General features: G+C 45.8%; 1 protein-coding gene across 2 annotated transcripts in view; it reads left to right on the forward strand.

Annotated features, from left to right (window-relative positions):
* CTF18 (P-loop containing nucleoside triphosphate hydrolases superfamily protein) overlaps nucleotides 1-14,713 on the forward strand; it is an 89,018-nt gene that overhangs the window by 17,036 nt on the left and 57,269 nt on the right. Inside the window, exons 4-13 of one of the 2 annotated variants that reach the window (XM_087381521.1) lie at nucleotides 364-425; nucleotides 513-653; nucleotides 745-1,041; nucleotides 1,201-1,287; nucleotides 1,446-1,547; nucleotides 3,290-3,361; nucleotides 3,548-3,661; nucleotides 14,158-14,219; nucleotides 14,408-14,452; nucleotides 14,611-14,684. In XM_087381521.1, the coding sequence (XP_087237647.1) occupies nucleotides 364-425; nucleotides 513-653; nucleotides 745-1,041; nucleotides 1,201-1,287; nucleotides 1,446-1,547; nucleotides 3,290-3,361; nucleotides 3,548-3,661; nucleotides 14,158-14,219; nucleotides 14,408-14,452; nucleotides 14,611-14,684 (1,056 nt within the window). The remainder of the gene's footprint in view (nucleotides 1-363; nucleotides 426-512; nucleotides 654-744; nucleotides 1,042-1,200; nucleotides 1,288-1,445; nucleotides 1,548-3,289; nucleotides 3,362-3,547; nucleotides 3,662-14,157; nucleotides 14,220-14,407; nucleotides 14,453-14,610; nucleotides 14,685-14,713) is intronic. The other variant, XM_087381522.1, reaches the window with a different exon arrangement.

Here is a 14,713-nt window from a genome sequence, read left to right on the forward strand (position 1 = left end):
TTACAGTAGCTAGTCCTTGCTATCATGGAGTCCATGGTTTTCAGCTTTGTGGTGACTGGCATGAGATTGGAAGGCACTATCTGTTGCATTTTTAGAGGATTAGTTTTGGGCATGTTCCTGGATTCATCTAGATATCCATTCATGGCCTTATGCTGGATTCATCTGGATATCTGTTCGTTTCCAGTGTGATCCCTACGAGTTTCTTTGAAGTGTTTACAATTCTGTGTCAATAAGTCTACCATCTGGCAAACCAAATACTCATTTGTTATTTGGTTGCTTAGAGACATGCAAATAATTGCTCCTGTTACTGGACCATGACTATACTGATTTTTATACTTGTGGATTTGGCTGTGTACTATTCAGGGCTACTATCTGAGCCTTTTGACATGCTTTTGGAACAAGCTGAACAGGAGATGCTGAGACAGGTAGTGTCTCAGTATAATCAGAGTCAACCTATTTTAATTTGACATGAATTCCTGCATTTGGCAGTCTGATTTGCTTGTGGCTTGTAGCAGGCGTGCAAGGCTACAGAGGAACGGTGTCCACTTGAGCAGTTTTCTAATAATGCAGTTGCACACGAGCAACTTTGGGTTGAGAAATATGCTCCAAAATCTTTTACCGAACTTCTTAGTGATGAACAAACAAATAGAGAGGTATGAATCTTTCCTGGAAAAATGACATTCAAAATATTCAAGTCTATTTGCCAATTTGCGGTTCGCCCAACATCATATGTTTTCTTGGAAGGTTTTGAGATGGCTTAAGCAATGGGACACCTGCGTATTTGGTGGGAAGAAAACATCTACTTCTGTGGATGTATTGCAAGCCTTGAAGCGGCAAACACCCTCATATCAAAATAGACGCTTTCTAGATAATAGAATTGTTGCCACCAAAGCTTCAGATGGGTCTGAACTTGACAGTCAACATCACCCAAAAGGTATTGGAAACGCAGAACAAAGCTTGGAACACCTATCAAATTTAAAGATGCCACTCAATAGTAAAGTAAAAAAAGTGGAATCAAGCATGGATCGCCCAGCTGAGAAGGTAAAATAAGCTGCAAAGAACTTACTTTGTTGATTTTACTGGATATTAGAAGCGTGCAAATGCAAATAAACTGGTGTCAAATGCTATTGGATATTCGAAGGATCTTTGCATACCTTGGAACTGTCTATATATCACTGTCAGATCATGATTTGGATGCAGATTCTTCTTTTATGTGGACCTCCTGGGCTTGGCAAAACAACACTTGCACATGTGGCTGCACATCACTGTGGATATCGAGTTGTTGAGGTGCACAGTTCTAAACTTAAAAAAAAAAAAAAGAGGATATGTCAGCCGATCTTGATGCTCGCTTTAGTAATTAACAAACATTTTTTTGTTAGTTAGCTTTTAAAAATATGACCTAGGAAGCTCTAGTCTGTTTTATTAAAATGTCAAAGCATTTACAGATAAATGCAAGTGATGATCGAGTTTCAACAACCTTGCAAGCAAAAATTCTGGATGCAGTTCAAATGAAGTCTATAATGGGTGATAAGAGACCTAATTGTGTGGTGAGAAGCCATCATCTTGTCGCTTTCACACATTTGGAGCACTCATTTATCGTATTCTTGGCCACAATTACAATGCACAAGCAGTTGTAGCTTGAATGAAGAGAATTTGGACTACTTTTTTATTAGCCTTCTCCTTTAGTGCTAGTCTTTGTATGGTTGAGACAGCCCTTCACCTCTACAGTGCTGATAGAAACTCAGTATGAAGACTTGAATGTAAATGGATGCTGAAGTGTGTGTAAGTGTGCGGATATGTATGTGAGTGTGTTTTTTTATACTACGATCTACATCCACTGTTTTCTCTTTTTTGTTCTCTTTTTTCTTCTCTATCTTATTATTTGTGTAGGTTCCTTTTTTTTTTTTTTTGGGGTGTGTGTGTGGGGTGCAAAAAGAGACTTCTATTAAGTATTAAAGAAAGCCGTTAGAGCAAGCTCCATACGGGATACACCATGCAATGCATGAAAAGCTCAAGAGCCAAAAAGAAAGGATTGGGGCTGATAGTGCCATCTCAATCCGGTAGAAACCTCCGAGAAAAAGGGAGAACCCTTCCAAACTCGAAGAAATACGGTCCTCTTAGAAGAGGCTGCCCGTGAAGGGCCCTGCATGCTAGCCCAAATGGCTATCAAAGTATGAACCGTGTCAGTACAAATACCCGTGAACACCTGTGATGGGTGTATCTGGGTGCCATCCAAGGCCTCTGTACATCTAGCTCTCTAAATGTGCCAAGAGGAAATGCTAGCCAAAATCTCCCAAGAGATGTCCATTGAAGCATGAGAAGCTCTGAAGGGAGTAAGTGGTACATCCTGAAGGGAGCAGGGCTCTATCACCTGCTGGCGGACCGAGAGTGCCCAAGAAGAAGGCTCACCCTCATAAAACATCTGGGGCCCAATAAGGAATAACCATGCGACCGAGCCCCAAGTCATGAAGAAAGGGGAAGTATGAAAAATGCTGAGTATCCGAGCAAACAGTCCTCGCCTGACTGCAGTTCCAAAGGCAATGTCGCACTGACTCCTCTGCAGAATGACAGCGAGGGCAAGTGGGATCAGTCCCAAATCGTGATCTCCACTGGTTCACTACAATTCCTCCATGAATAGAAAGTCAAAAGAAAAGAGTGATCTTTCTATTCCTGAGGGATTTCTAGAGCCTCCTCTAGAAATTCCTACGCAAATCTGCGGTGATGAAGAAGCTGTCCCAATGGGGGGCTCTGGAGGGAATCCAATCCCTGCTGCTCAGCTGAAATCTCCTGGCATTACCAACCGTGAAACGAAAGAAGGAAATCCCCCTCTCTCGGTGCCCATGATCTAACCACTCCCACTCTCCTGGGTCCCACTGCAAGCACCTGATAGGTGCACTGTGTAGATTTTTGGACTTCAGAACAACACAAATTCTAAATTTGTATGATTGGATATATTCTAGTCTTACAAAGATATATATATATATATATATATATATATATATATATATATATATATATCTATCTTTATCTTTGTAAGACCATTATCTTTATCTTTATCTTGATCTACGTCCACCGTTGGGCATTGTTGACGATGGTGGGAATGCCATAGTTGCTAGTCCCGGCTATGGATGGTGGAGTTTATGGTTTTCAACATTGTGAGTGACTGTTATAAGTGTGGAACTGCACTATTTGTTGTGTTTTCAGAGGAAGAGTTTCGGCATGTTCTTGGATTCCTCTAGATATTTATATAACAATGCATAGGAAGTCAGGTTGTTCTGGATTCATGTAGGTGATTGATGAAATAGATGGGGCTCTTGGTGCAGCAGATGGAAAAGGTGCAATTGATGCTCTCTTAAAAATAGTAAGTCATATCTTGTATAACATGCTCCTTCGCCTTCTTTCCTTCCTAGTTTGGATAGTAATTTTGGATGGCTTTTATAATCTTTTATACCCCCTAAGACTTTTCGTTTGTTTTTTTCCGGTTATTATTATTATTATTATTTTTTGGGGGGGAATCACCAACGTGTGAACATATGTGAATTTTCAGGCTTATGCCGACAAGCAAGAATCCTTGGGGAAAGAGAATGAGGTAGATGGTGCACAAGCTAGGAAGGGATCTAAAAGGAAAGGGTCTTCTACAATCACCAGATTATCAAGACCTGTAAGACCATGCAATCAGTGATGTATGCTAAACATTTTTTCAGTGCATGCTTTACTGTAAATAAAATATGCTAAATATTTTTTCAGTGCATTCTTTACTGGCTATTCAATGTCTATAGGTAAGTTGTGCATTGCTTACCCTTTGATCGGTTTTAATTTTTCTAGTGTTCACTGTAATGCCCAATTTCACACATATCGACAGCTGTTTGTTGATATAAAAGAGCAAAACAGCTCTATCAATACCTTTTTGAAAAAGGGTTGCCATCTATGCTGTAATAGAACCGACCAGCCTGGCCAAATCTGGCTGACCAGACTGGCCGAACTGGTCTGTAAAAGACCGATTGGGTTGGCTGGTCCAACCAGCCCTGTAAAAGGGCCCTAGCCTGGCCCTGTCTTCTTTTGATGTGAGGTGCTGCCCGTTTGACAGCCCCCTCTCTTTCTTTGATCTCTGCCCCCATGGCAGCCATAGTGCTGCCCATGTGGCCTTCTCTCAGACACTAGGTTCAACACCCCCCCCCCCAATGCTCTCCTCATATGGGGGCTTACAGATGGGCAGGTGACCTTTTCAACACCCCCTCTCACCGACACATCTCGTCCCAATGCCAACTCGTGGATGACGATGCTCTAGTGACTCCCGGGTCGTAGTCCTCTAGAACACTTTGATGTTGAAATCTTTTCTTGGCTTCTCATCCAGTGGCTCATGCTCCCCTAGGTTTGGTTCCACTTCTGCACACCATCGTCGTACACAGGTCCATCTTTGGTAGGACCTCCTGCCACCACCACCTTCAATCACGTTCCCACCTTCGAACTCGAGCAATTGAGCTGTCACGATCTTCCAGTTGTCCCTCTCACAATGAGTGAACAACTTGGAGTCTTCCAGGCACCATGCTCTGAGGGTTTGTTTCACCCCGTCGTCAAGTGGTCATGTACCGTATCTCCCTCATCCATATCAAGGTTGTAGAGTTGATGCTGAAGAAGCAAGATCCGAGATGTTTGTCTGTCTCATACAGATTCTTCAAAATGACCCACGTCTCTATTGATGTCTCGGCCATCTGGATGTGAGAAAGCACAGATTGTGCCGTAGTCCCTATGATCAATGCCATGGCATGAGCATCTTTGTCTTCCTAAGCTTCGAGCTCCTCTCCGTCTATTGGCATGAGTATCTTCCCCTCCTTGTTCACTATATCCTCCGGCTTTGCCTCCATTCCCGTTATCGATTTTCACATCTTCCGAGCCACTAAATGACTTCGGATCTTCACCTTTCAGATCAGGTAATTTGACCCAGCCAGTTTCCCAAACTCTTCAAAGTTAGGGATGGTGAAAGAAAGAAATCTAAGGGAGGAGGAAGGGAGAGCAAGGGCTGAAGAGGATGAAGAGATTGACATCTTTGCTGCTAAACCACGCAGCAAAGTCGAACAAACTCAACCTTCAGTAGACTAGAACTCTGAAGGCAATGAATGGAAGAGAGAGAGATAGCACGTCTCTCACACACACACACACACAGAGAAGGAGAGAAAGGAAAGAGAAAAGGCACAAGAGAACTGCGAGTGATCTCTAGAGAAAGCCTTGCTATAACTAGGGGAAAACCACGGAAACAATGGACTGCTCGAGAGCTCGGAACACACAGCTCAACAGCCAAGTGAATAGGGAGCACGAGGGAGTGGAAGGACTGCTCCACTACCCTGCTCCTCAAGTGATGCTTTGGGCTGGCTTTGCACCTCTGGCAGGCTCCACAAGATGCATTGTTGGAAGGACTGCTCCAGCTCCAAAAGATGGGAAATAAGGGGAGAGGGGAGGCACATATATATCCCAACCCCCCTCTAGTCGGCCAGCATAGGGGGCACCGACCAGCTAGCTCATGAGGGCCGACTCCTGCCCTAGTGGGCAATCCCTACAGCCTGTTATATAGGGCTGTCTAGGCCCTAAATGAGGGCACGCACCTCCCCAAAAAAGGGGCTCGAGATAGCCAAGGTGGCCGACCTGCAGGTCGGCCCACCTACTGCTCTATAGCCCACAAATAGGGGCTCATAGAAGGCGCCTAAGGGCAGCAGGGTGAGACACCTGCTCACAACCCTGCACCCTCCCGGGGTACCTCCATGGCTTGCATGGCATCACATGAGACACTGGAAGGCCAGACTAACCTACTCTCACGGGGGCGGGCACACCCACAAGCAAGGCCCTCTCTCTCTATGGTGGCATCAAGAGATGACCTCAACACTCCCTCTTAGCTCCTGGATGGAACAGAGACGTTAGGGAGTTGGGTGTGCCACTGGAACAGCTAAAGGAATCCATCGTGTGATGCTCCACCGCTGAAGACCGCCACAGGTATTGTCGAAGAAGACCCCTCATGGCACGAACCGTCTCAGCGATCACTGGAACTGTTGCTCCCAGGCCGCAGGTGCTGGTAATGATACACTGGGTCATCTTGGTATAACGATCCAACTGCTGGTACTGGTACATGACTCCAACAGAGGATCCTGGAATAAAAATTCTAACTGATACTGCCTCCTGTGCAAGATCTTCTTCCCTGCATAGGCACCTATATCTCAGAACTAGATAGCCCCCTTTGAACCCCCCTCTCAAGTCCAAATAAGACCTTTCGCCAAATCGATGAACTTCAGTGCTCCAATGGTGGCCACAGGCATATAATATCTCATAAGGATCAATCAAGTGTGTTTGGGTTCCCGCACTAGCAATCTACTGACCCATCCGGATCTCTAGTAGCATCAGACAATAGCTGCAGCAGGACACTAGGAGACCCCTCTGAATCTGCTAGGTCATAACGTCCAAACAAAATAGAAACTGGTAAACAAACTACCACGTGAGTCAGCGGGAACAACTCCTCGTGGCTCGAGGAGTGCCTGAAAGCCTGCCTTGTGAAACAACTCCTTGCTTGGGGCACCTGATCGGTGGGTCCAGCTGCTGCAAACCACCTGAGTCAACAGGAACAACTCTTGTGGCTCGAGGTTTGCCGCCTGAAAGCCTGCCTTGTGAAATGACTCCCTGCTCGGGGCACCTGATCGGTGGGTCCAGCTACCGCAAACAAGCAAGCAATCCTCCATCTGTATCGGGAAAGCTTGCTGGCAGCCCTTGCCAAGTGCTACTAAAAGGCTGGAGTAATCGTGGTCGCAGCAGTCACACTATTGGCTACCTGGTTATTGGACCCCTCTTCGTTCCTTTGGGGACACTGACACCAATAATGACCTTTTTGATCACATCGGTTACTTTTGGCCAATGTCATGTGCTTCACGTGATTAATCACCTGAGGAGTATAGTTAAGAAAGATAAATGATCTTACCCTGGCATTGACACGGTCCCACAGCTTGGGCAAAATCTCGGCCTCCTTTCGAGCCAAGGTGCAAAGGTCCTCTCCCAGGGGATCTAGTCAGGCAACACCTATCAAGACAAAATATTCCATGTCGTATGATTGTAACACTCAATCATCACCCGCCAAACGTTGTAATTGAGCCCATCTAACTGCCGGTCAATCGGGAAATTGGGCAACACAGGAATTCTAGTCTTGTTCTTGGCCATCTCGGTCAAAGTCACCATGTCGGAGTGAAGAGGACGATATACTGAAAGACCAGGTGGATGGGATGGAAGGGATCTTAGGGTTGAAGAAAGGAGAAGGCGGAAGAAGAGGATGAAGGGGCTGTCAGCCCAATGACCACACCTCGCTTTCCGTCCCTTGGAAACACCTCCTCTTTGATCTGAAAACACCCTTCAAAGTCACCCCTTTGCTGGTCACCTGGATAGTCCACTCCTCTAATACGCTCCTCAAACACCTCCCAACATCACCCTAATCCTCCTTTGTGTGTTGGCTCAACACTCCCTCCGCCCCTCGGGTCTCAAGCCAACCATGGCTCTGATACCATGTGAGAAGTGCAACGGAAATGAACGGAAGAGAGAGAGGGATAGCACGCCTCGCACACACGCTGAGAAGGAGAGAAAGGAAAGAGAAAAGACACAAGGGAACTGCAAGTGATCTTTGGAGAAAACCCCGCTACAATTGGGGGAAAATCATGGAAACAACAGATTGCTCGAGAGCTTGGAACACATAGCTCAACAGCCAAGTGAATAGGTAGCACGAGGGAGTGGAAAGATTGCTCCACTACCTTGCTCCTCAGGTGATGCTGTGGCCTGGCTCTGCACCTCTACTAGGCATCCACAAGATTCACTGTTGGAAGGACTGCTCCAGCTCTAGAAGATGGAAAGAGGGGAGAGGGGAGGCACGTTATAGCCCAGCGCCGCCCCCCCCCCCCGAGTCGGCCAGCATAGGGGCATCGACCAGCCAGCTTATGAGGGCCAACCCTCTGCCCTAGGGGCTGACCCCTACAGCCTGCTATATAGGGCTGTCCAGGCCCTAAATGAGGGTACACACCTCCCCAAAAGAGGGGCTAGAGCTAGCCAAGGTGGTTCGGCCCATCTACTGCTCTACAGCCCACAAATAGGGGCTCATAGAAGGTGCCTAAGGGCAACAGGGGGAGACACACCTGCTTACTCAACCCTGCACCCTCCCAAGGTACCTCCGTGGCCTTCACGGCATCACATGAGGCACTGGAAGGCCAGACTAACCTACTCTCACGGGAACGGGCACACTCGAAACAGAGGCCCTCACTCTCTACCCTAGCCTCACTCACTGGGCGGGTACACCCACAAGCAAGGCCCTCTCTCTCTACGGTGACATCAGGAAATGACCTCTAACAATAACAGCCTCCATCCACTCTTCTCAGCTCGACTCTTTCTTCACTTCGACTGGCTGAGATGGCAGAGAGTGGGTGGAAATTTCGGTATTATCCACCTTCCCGTTGGACCGTCAATTAGATGGACTCAATTACGGTGTGTGGTGGGTCATGATGGATTCCGTCTTGCAATCGTATGATTTAGCAGACTTGATATTGGTGGGAGCTGTTGGGTTTGATTCCCTTGCAGAAAATCTAGGGATCTTGCAGCAGCAGGAGCCAGAGGCCACGTCTCAGCTTGGGGACAGAGTCAATGTGAGGGTAAGGTCTTTCATTTTTCTAAACTATACTCCTCAAGTCATTAATCACGTGAAGCACATGACGCCGGTCTATGTGGGAGCATTTGGCGTCCTTGTGCAACAAAACCTCTCCCATGGAAAGGGTCTCTTTGGAAGTTCAGATAAGGTTGTTGGATTCCACGAAGTCTTCATCGATGGGGGAGCACATCTACAAGTATAAGAGCTTCAAGAAGAGATTCTCCAAGTGAGGAAGCCGATATTATATGAGGACATGGCCATAACATTGCTATCCCACTTTCTTCCCAGTATTCTGCTAGTCGAAGGATGAATACGTTGACCTCGAAGGAATTGGTACCCATAGTGAGCATAAAGAAGCAGACTCTGCGGCCGTCACTTTGATTGTCCTAGCCTTCTAGTAGCATGAGGTAAGATACGTTGCCAACAGCCCTTCTAGTTGTAGACGGAGGATTGCTTGCTTGTGGGACCTGCTAGACAAGTGCAATGGTGAGGGAGTATGTGTTCGAGGCAGGCTTTCAAGCAACACCTCAAGCCATGAGTTGTTTCAGTTGACTTAGGTGGTAGTATGTATACTAGATTGTACTTGTTTGGAGGTCATGACCTGGCAGACCTAGAGAAGGTTTCCTTTTGTTCTATTGCAGCTATTGTCTGTTGAGCTACTAGAGATCCGGATGGGTTAGATGATTGCTAGTGCGGGAATCCAAATAGTGCAGATTGATCCTCGTGAGGAGTTGTATGCCCATTGTTTTTTGAGCACAAAGGTTCATCGATTTGGGGTCAATATACCAGTTTGGACTAGAGAAGGGGCTTCAAAGGGGGCTGTATAGCTGTGTGATACAGTGTTCATGCATTGATGACAATATTAGTTCGATTGTTGTACCAGCACAGTACCAGACCAAAGGAGTTTGCCTAGCACTTGTGGCCTGGAAACAGCAGTAGCAAGTTTGTAGTGATCGTACTCATATGGTCTTGTGCCAAGACAGGGCTTCTTCGACATTATTTATGGCGGTCTTCAATGATGGGGCTTCACACAATGGATTCCTTCAGTTGTTCCAACGACACGCCTGGAGATGATGTTATATCCATGAGCTGAGAGGGTGTGTCGAAGGTCAGCATCTCTTGATGTACCATGGCTAGGGTAGAGAGTGAGAAAGAAAGAAAGAAATAAAGTTTATTAAAGCCTTCGGAAGACCGATGGGTCTATGAGAGCCTTTGTCGTGGGTGTGCTTGCCCTTGTGAAGATAGTCTAGGTAGGGTTGGGTGCATACCCAGGTAGATGGATAGCTAGGCCCTTGTGGTGGATCCAGCCATCCATAGAGTACGTCTGGTTGTCTTGAGGCCGTGCGAGGACCTTGCGTATGTGCTTGGGGGGTGCGGGTCGGATCAGGGCACATTTGGGGCTTGTTTGTTGCTGTCTTGGCAGCCCATTGGAGGCGCGTAGTAGGCATGTGTTCCCAGGTGGGGTTGCTGGATAGATCGCGGCAGATCAGGGCTTGCAAAGGGCCTGTATGTTGGTGTGATGGCAGCCCTTTGCTGTGTTGTCAGTAGGCCAGCATAAGGGGTTTGTGTAGCCACTCTTTGGGGTAGCACACCCGACCTACTGGTCGGGTTACCATGCTGGGGGAGGCTGGTAGAGGTAGGGTCGGCCACCTAGGCTACATGGATGGATTTGGCTCGGATTGCTAGGCTCTTGCTTGGCATGCTCCTTAGAAGCTACAAGGGTTTCGTAACGATCATGATTGTTGGGCAACAATGAGTGCTGGCCACTTTTGAAGAGTTTAAAACAGCTTTCAAAACCACATTTGGATTGTATGAATTCCTTGTAATGCCATTTGGGTTGACAATGCACTTGCCACCTTCAATGGAACGATGGACAGAATCTTTAGAGAGCATCGAGCCTTTGTCGGTACCTCTTTGACGACATCATAGTGTTCTCTAAGAGCGATGCTGAGCATAAAGAGCACTCGGCATTTGTCACTTGCTTATCAATGCTGAGAAGAGTGAGTTCTTCATGCACGAGATTCACTTTCTGGGGCACCTACTATCCAAAGATGAAGTCAAGATGGACCCTGCCAAAGTGGAGCCCATAAGGAATTCGCCACCGTTGAATAATATCCATGAAGTACACAACTTTCTTGGTTTATGCCCATACTACAGGTGGTTCATCCGCAATTTTGCAGAGATAGCATCATCTCTCCATGCTCTACGGAAGAAAGGAGTGCCTTTCATATGGGGCACCAAAGAAATTGCAGCCTTTGAGGAGCTTGAGGAAAAGCTATGCTCCGATCCTGTCATCTTGCGAGATCTATGCAAGCCTTTTGCTGTCTAGTGCGATGCATGTGGGAACAGCATAGGAGGAGTGTTAATGCAAGATAGAAGAGTGGTTGCATATCAGAGCAAGGTGCTCAGTGATGCTGAAATGTATTTGCAAATTTATGAGAAAGAGATGTTGGCTGTCATACATGCTCTTTCTACCTGGAAACACTACCTTTTAGGTGCTGATTTTTATGTCCAGGCAGATCACCAATCCTTTAGGTACTTTCTTACTTAGAGAAAGCTGTCAGAAAAACACATGTGGTGGGCAAACTTCCTTTCCATGTTTCATTTTCAGATTGTGCATGTGCCTGGAAACTTGAAAGAAAAATGTTGTTGCTGATTCACTTCAAGGAAGCCAATGCTAGATGCAGTATCCATAAAACCACAAGTTTCAGCTGTCACGCATAGTGAGCTTGATGCCATGAAGGATTAGTATGCAAATGATGATGACTTTGCAAGGATTTTTGATCAGCTGGCTGAGGGCCAAAGACATGAGCTCTATATGCTTAACGATGGTTTTCTGATGATGCATGGTAGACTTAGTGTCACAAAACAGCTCAGGCCAAAAGTTTTGACAGATGCCCCACCATATGCAGGACACAGATGCATTGATGCCATAGTAAAGGCAGTGGAGCATTTCTTTTATTGGCTAGCTTTGAGGAAAGATGTTGAGGCCTTTGTGCAAACATGCATCATTTGTCAGAAGGTAAAGTATGACAGGCAGAAGGTACTTGGATTGGTACATCCACTAGCTATCCCAAATAGGCCTTGGCAAAGCATTTCCATGGATTTGTGTTAGATCTTCCTCGTACTCCAACTAGACATAACGGGATCTGGACAATCATATGCAGATGCAACAAGCAAGCCCACTTTATTCCAGTCAAGAAGAAGATTTCAGCGGATCAGATGGCGAAATTATTCTTGCATAATATTTTCAAGTATCGTGGAATGCCTCAATCCATTGTTAGTGATAGAGATCCGCGTATGACCAGCCTTTTCTGGAGAGGTCTTTTTGAAAACATGGGCACTACGCTGAATTTTTCATCTTCTTTCCACCGACAGTCGGATGGACAGCCAGAAGAGGTGATTTGTACTGTGTACTGTGCTTTTAACTGTTTCCAAAATGTCAGCCTATTTGATTGGCAACTGCTCAGCATCTGGGATTTCAAAGTACAAGTATTTACCACCAAGTTAAATAAATGGCCTCAAAAATTACTTTGGACTGGAAGCATATGTCATGGACCAGAACAATAAGATATCATTTTTTTCAGGTGACTAATTACTATTATTATTTAACTACTTCATTTTTTAAATTGAATCAGATATATGTCTTTATGTGGAGTCAGGGACTCACTGTCCACCCCAGTGGTATCTTAGAGTTGGTTAACAGAGGCCCAACCCAGAATCACCATGGTTAAGTTACCCGTTCTGGTAAGGCGGCCCACACTATTTGGGGTCAGGACCTGGGCGCAATTAGGATGATTGCTGGGCACCAAGAGTACACACCCCCGCCTACACATCTCTCTGAACACCAGAACGCGGGGGTTGCTAGATAGCCTAACCTGGACACCCAAATTGGGTATAGGGTTTGGGTTGTGTGCTAATATCTTGGAATTGACGGATAAATATCAACACATTCCATAAGGTGGCAAGACCTCGTAGGGGCAACCTTGCCAAGATTGTGCACTAATTGCACATTTAATGACACACGCCAGCGCAGTTGCTGTTTTAATGTTAGATCATGCTTTTATAGGAGGATGCAGACTACCTAAATCCCATGATCCCTTCTGACTGCAGCCTAGCTGCTCCCTCTGCTTCTTTTATATGTGCTTCACCAGCTTGCCAGCAGACCCTCTCCATCCCCTGCTGCAGATTTTGAACTCCCTGAAGGACAAGCCCCCTATACACTGCTTACTCCAGGCTGCACACTGCCTGAGTGCAGATCATTTGTGGGCCTGTTTTCTTCTTTGGATCAGTCAGCCCCATGCCAGACCTTCTCTGCCCTGATTGACGATTGAGCCTAGGCCATTGTTTCTGCCCCTGCACAGCCTGCTGCTTCTTTTCCTTCTGTTCGGTCCTGCAGCCCCTTTTTTCTGCTGCCATCAGAGCCGTTTTCCAGCCTCATCTCTGCTGCTGGTAATTCCCTGACAAAGCTATTACATAGAGCCTCTGCTGATAGAGCTTTTGCAATGAACCCATGAAAAAAATCTGTTCTTATAAGGTCTGCTACGAATATCTGCTGAACCAACCCATACAGCAAGTGTGGTCTTTGTCCTACAGCCTCTACTATGAATTCAGCCCTTGTCACCAGCAGCAAACAACGTATCTCACCAGCTGGCTAGCCTCTGCTGCAATAAAGCATCTCAAAGCTGCTCCCTGAACCGGATGGAAACAGCCAGATGCAGTGTCCAATTGAGTTAGTTATCCCCTAGGTCCTAGTTGGGTAAGGGTGATCAGCCAAATGCTCTTTTGCTCTCTCAATCTAGATGCTAGTTGGGTAAGATTGGCATCCCTTAGTTTACTGAAAAGTATAAAGTTTACACAGTACGGACAGGAGTGCATCATAAAGATAATCAACTTGGTCATGGCTCACCCATGTTGAGCCCAATCAAAGTCTTGTACATACACTTGGTCAGTTTCTGTAATTGGCTTGGCCACTAGGTCTTATTCAGGTAAACCTGAAGGTGGATCGTGTTGGAATAAAATTAGCCCATGGCCGGGGCCCCCACCTTGGCCCCTCAACCAGTCTACTGCTCTGAGTGTTCTGTGTGGATTTATTAAATACTATGAAGGACTAGAAATAAAGTGGCACCCACTCTACATAGCCAGTTCAAGGCCGTCTCAGCATACTTATTGGGATTTCCTCCTCGTGTTTTAAAAATAAGGATTTTGTCATGATGGAAACACCAGATCAGTGCGCAAATCCCTTTCGTTTAAAATTAATACCTTTGAAAAAAAGGGAGCTTAGATCTATCTCTAGTACCTCTTTATGTTTAAAAATGTTCCAAGATAGACCAAGCAAAACCTTCTGTATGTACTTAGATCTATGCCTGCTCTTTTGATCCATTAATTTCTGCAAAATTGATGGTATGATATTGCAACAATTTTTAAAAGGCTTGCAATGTGTATAAATGCAGTGACACTTTTTGCAAATAAGCCAAGTTTTACATTTGTCATGGTAGGTTATATGCATTTGCAATGATCTGTATGCTCCGGCATTGCGATCGCTCCGGCAGATGGCCAGGTACCTAGTTATTAAGCTGTAGGGAAATTAGGTGGTTACATCTTTAGTTTCAAATTTCAATACTGGTTTGAACTGATTTTCATACATCTTGCATGTGTTCATGTGAGCTTGTTGTTAGTATGATTTTTCCAGTTGGTGACAGTCTTTTTGTCCTAAATCAAGGGACATTCTTTATCATTTGTTTGCAGAGTGCATGTGTTTGCACGGCCAGGCGCTAGTCGGATTGTCGCAAGGTTAGATTGCGGAAGTGTTCTCCTCTCCCCCTTTTCCCTCCTCCCAAAAAGAAAAAAAAGTAAAGAGCTCTCATCCTGGCTGGGTTTCTTGTGTAATGTATCCCGAGAGTATGAATGTGCTTGCTTCCATTTTAAAGTAGTTTTGCAATATCTTACAGGCTGAAGTATATCTGCAACTTGGAACACTACAAGATTAGTGCTCGAGCTCTTACTGCTTTAGCTGAGCATACAGGTATTATATCCACTGTCTAAAATGCTTTA

This window comes from Dipteris shenzhenensis, chromosome 11, assembly GCF_047967505.1.
Source record: "Dipteris shenzhenensis isolate YYH24624 ecotype China chromosome 11, Dip_SZ_1.0, whole genome shotgun sequence".
Classification (NCBI taxonomy): Eukaryota; Viridiplantae; Streptophyta; class Polypodiopsida; order Gleicheniales; family Dipteridaceae; genus Dipteris; species Dipteris shenzhenensis.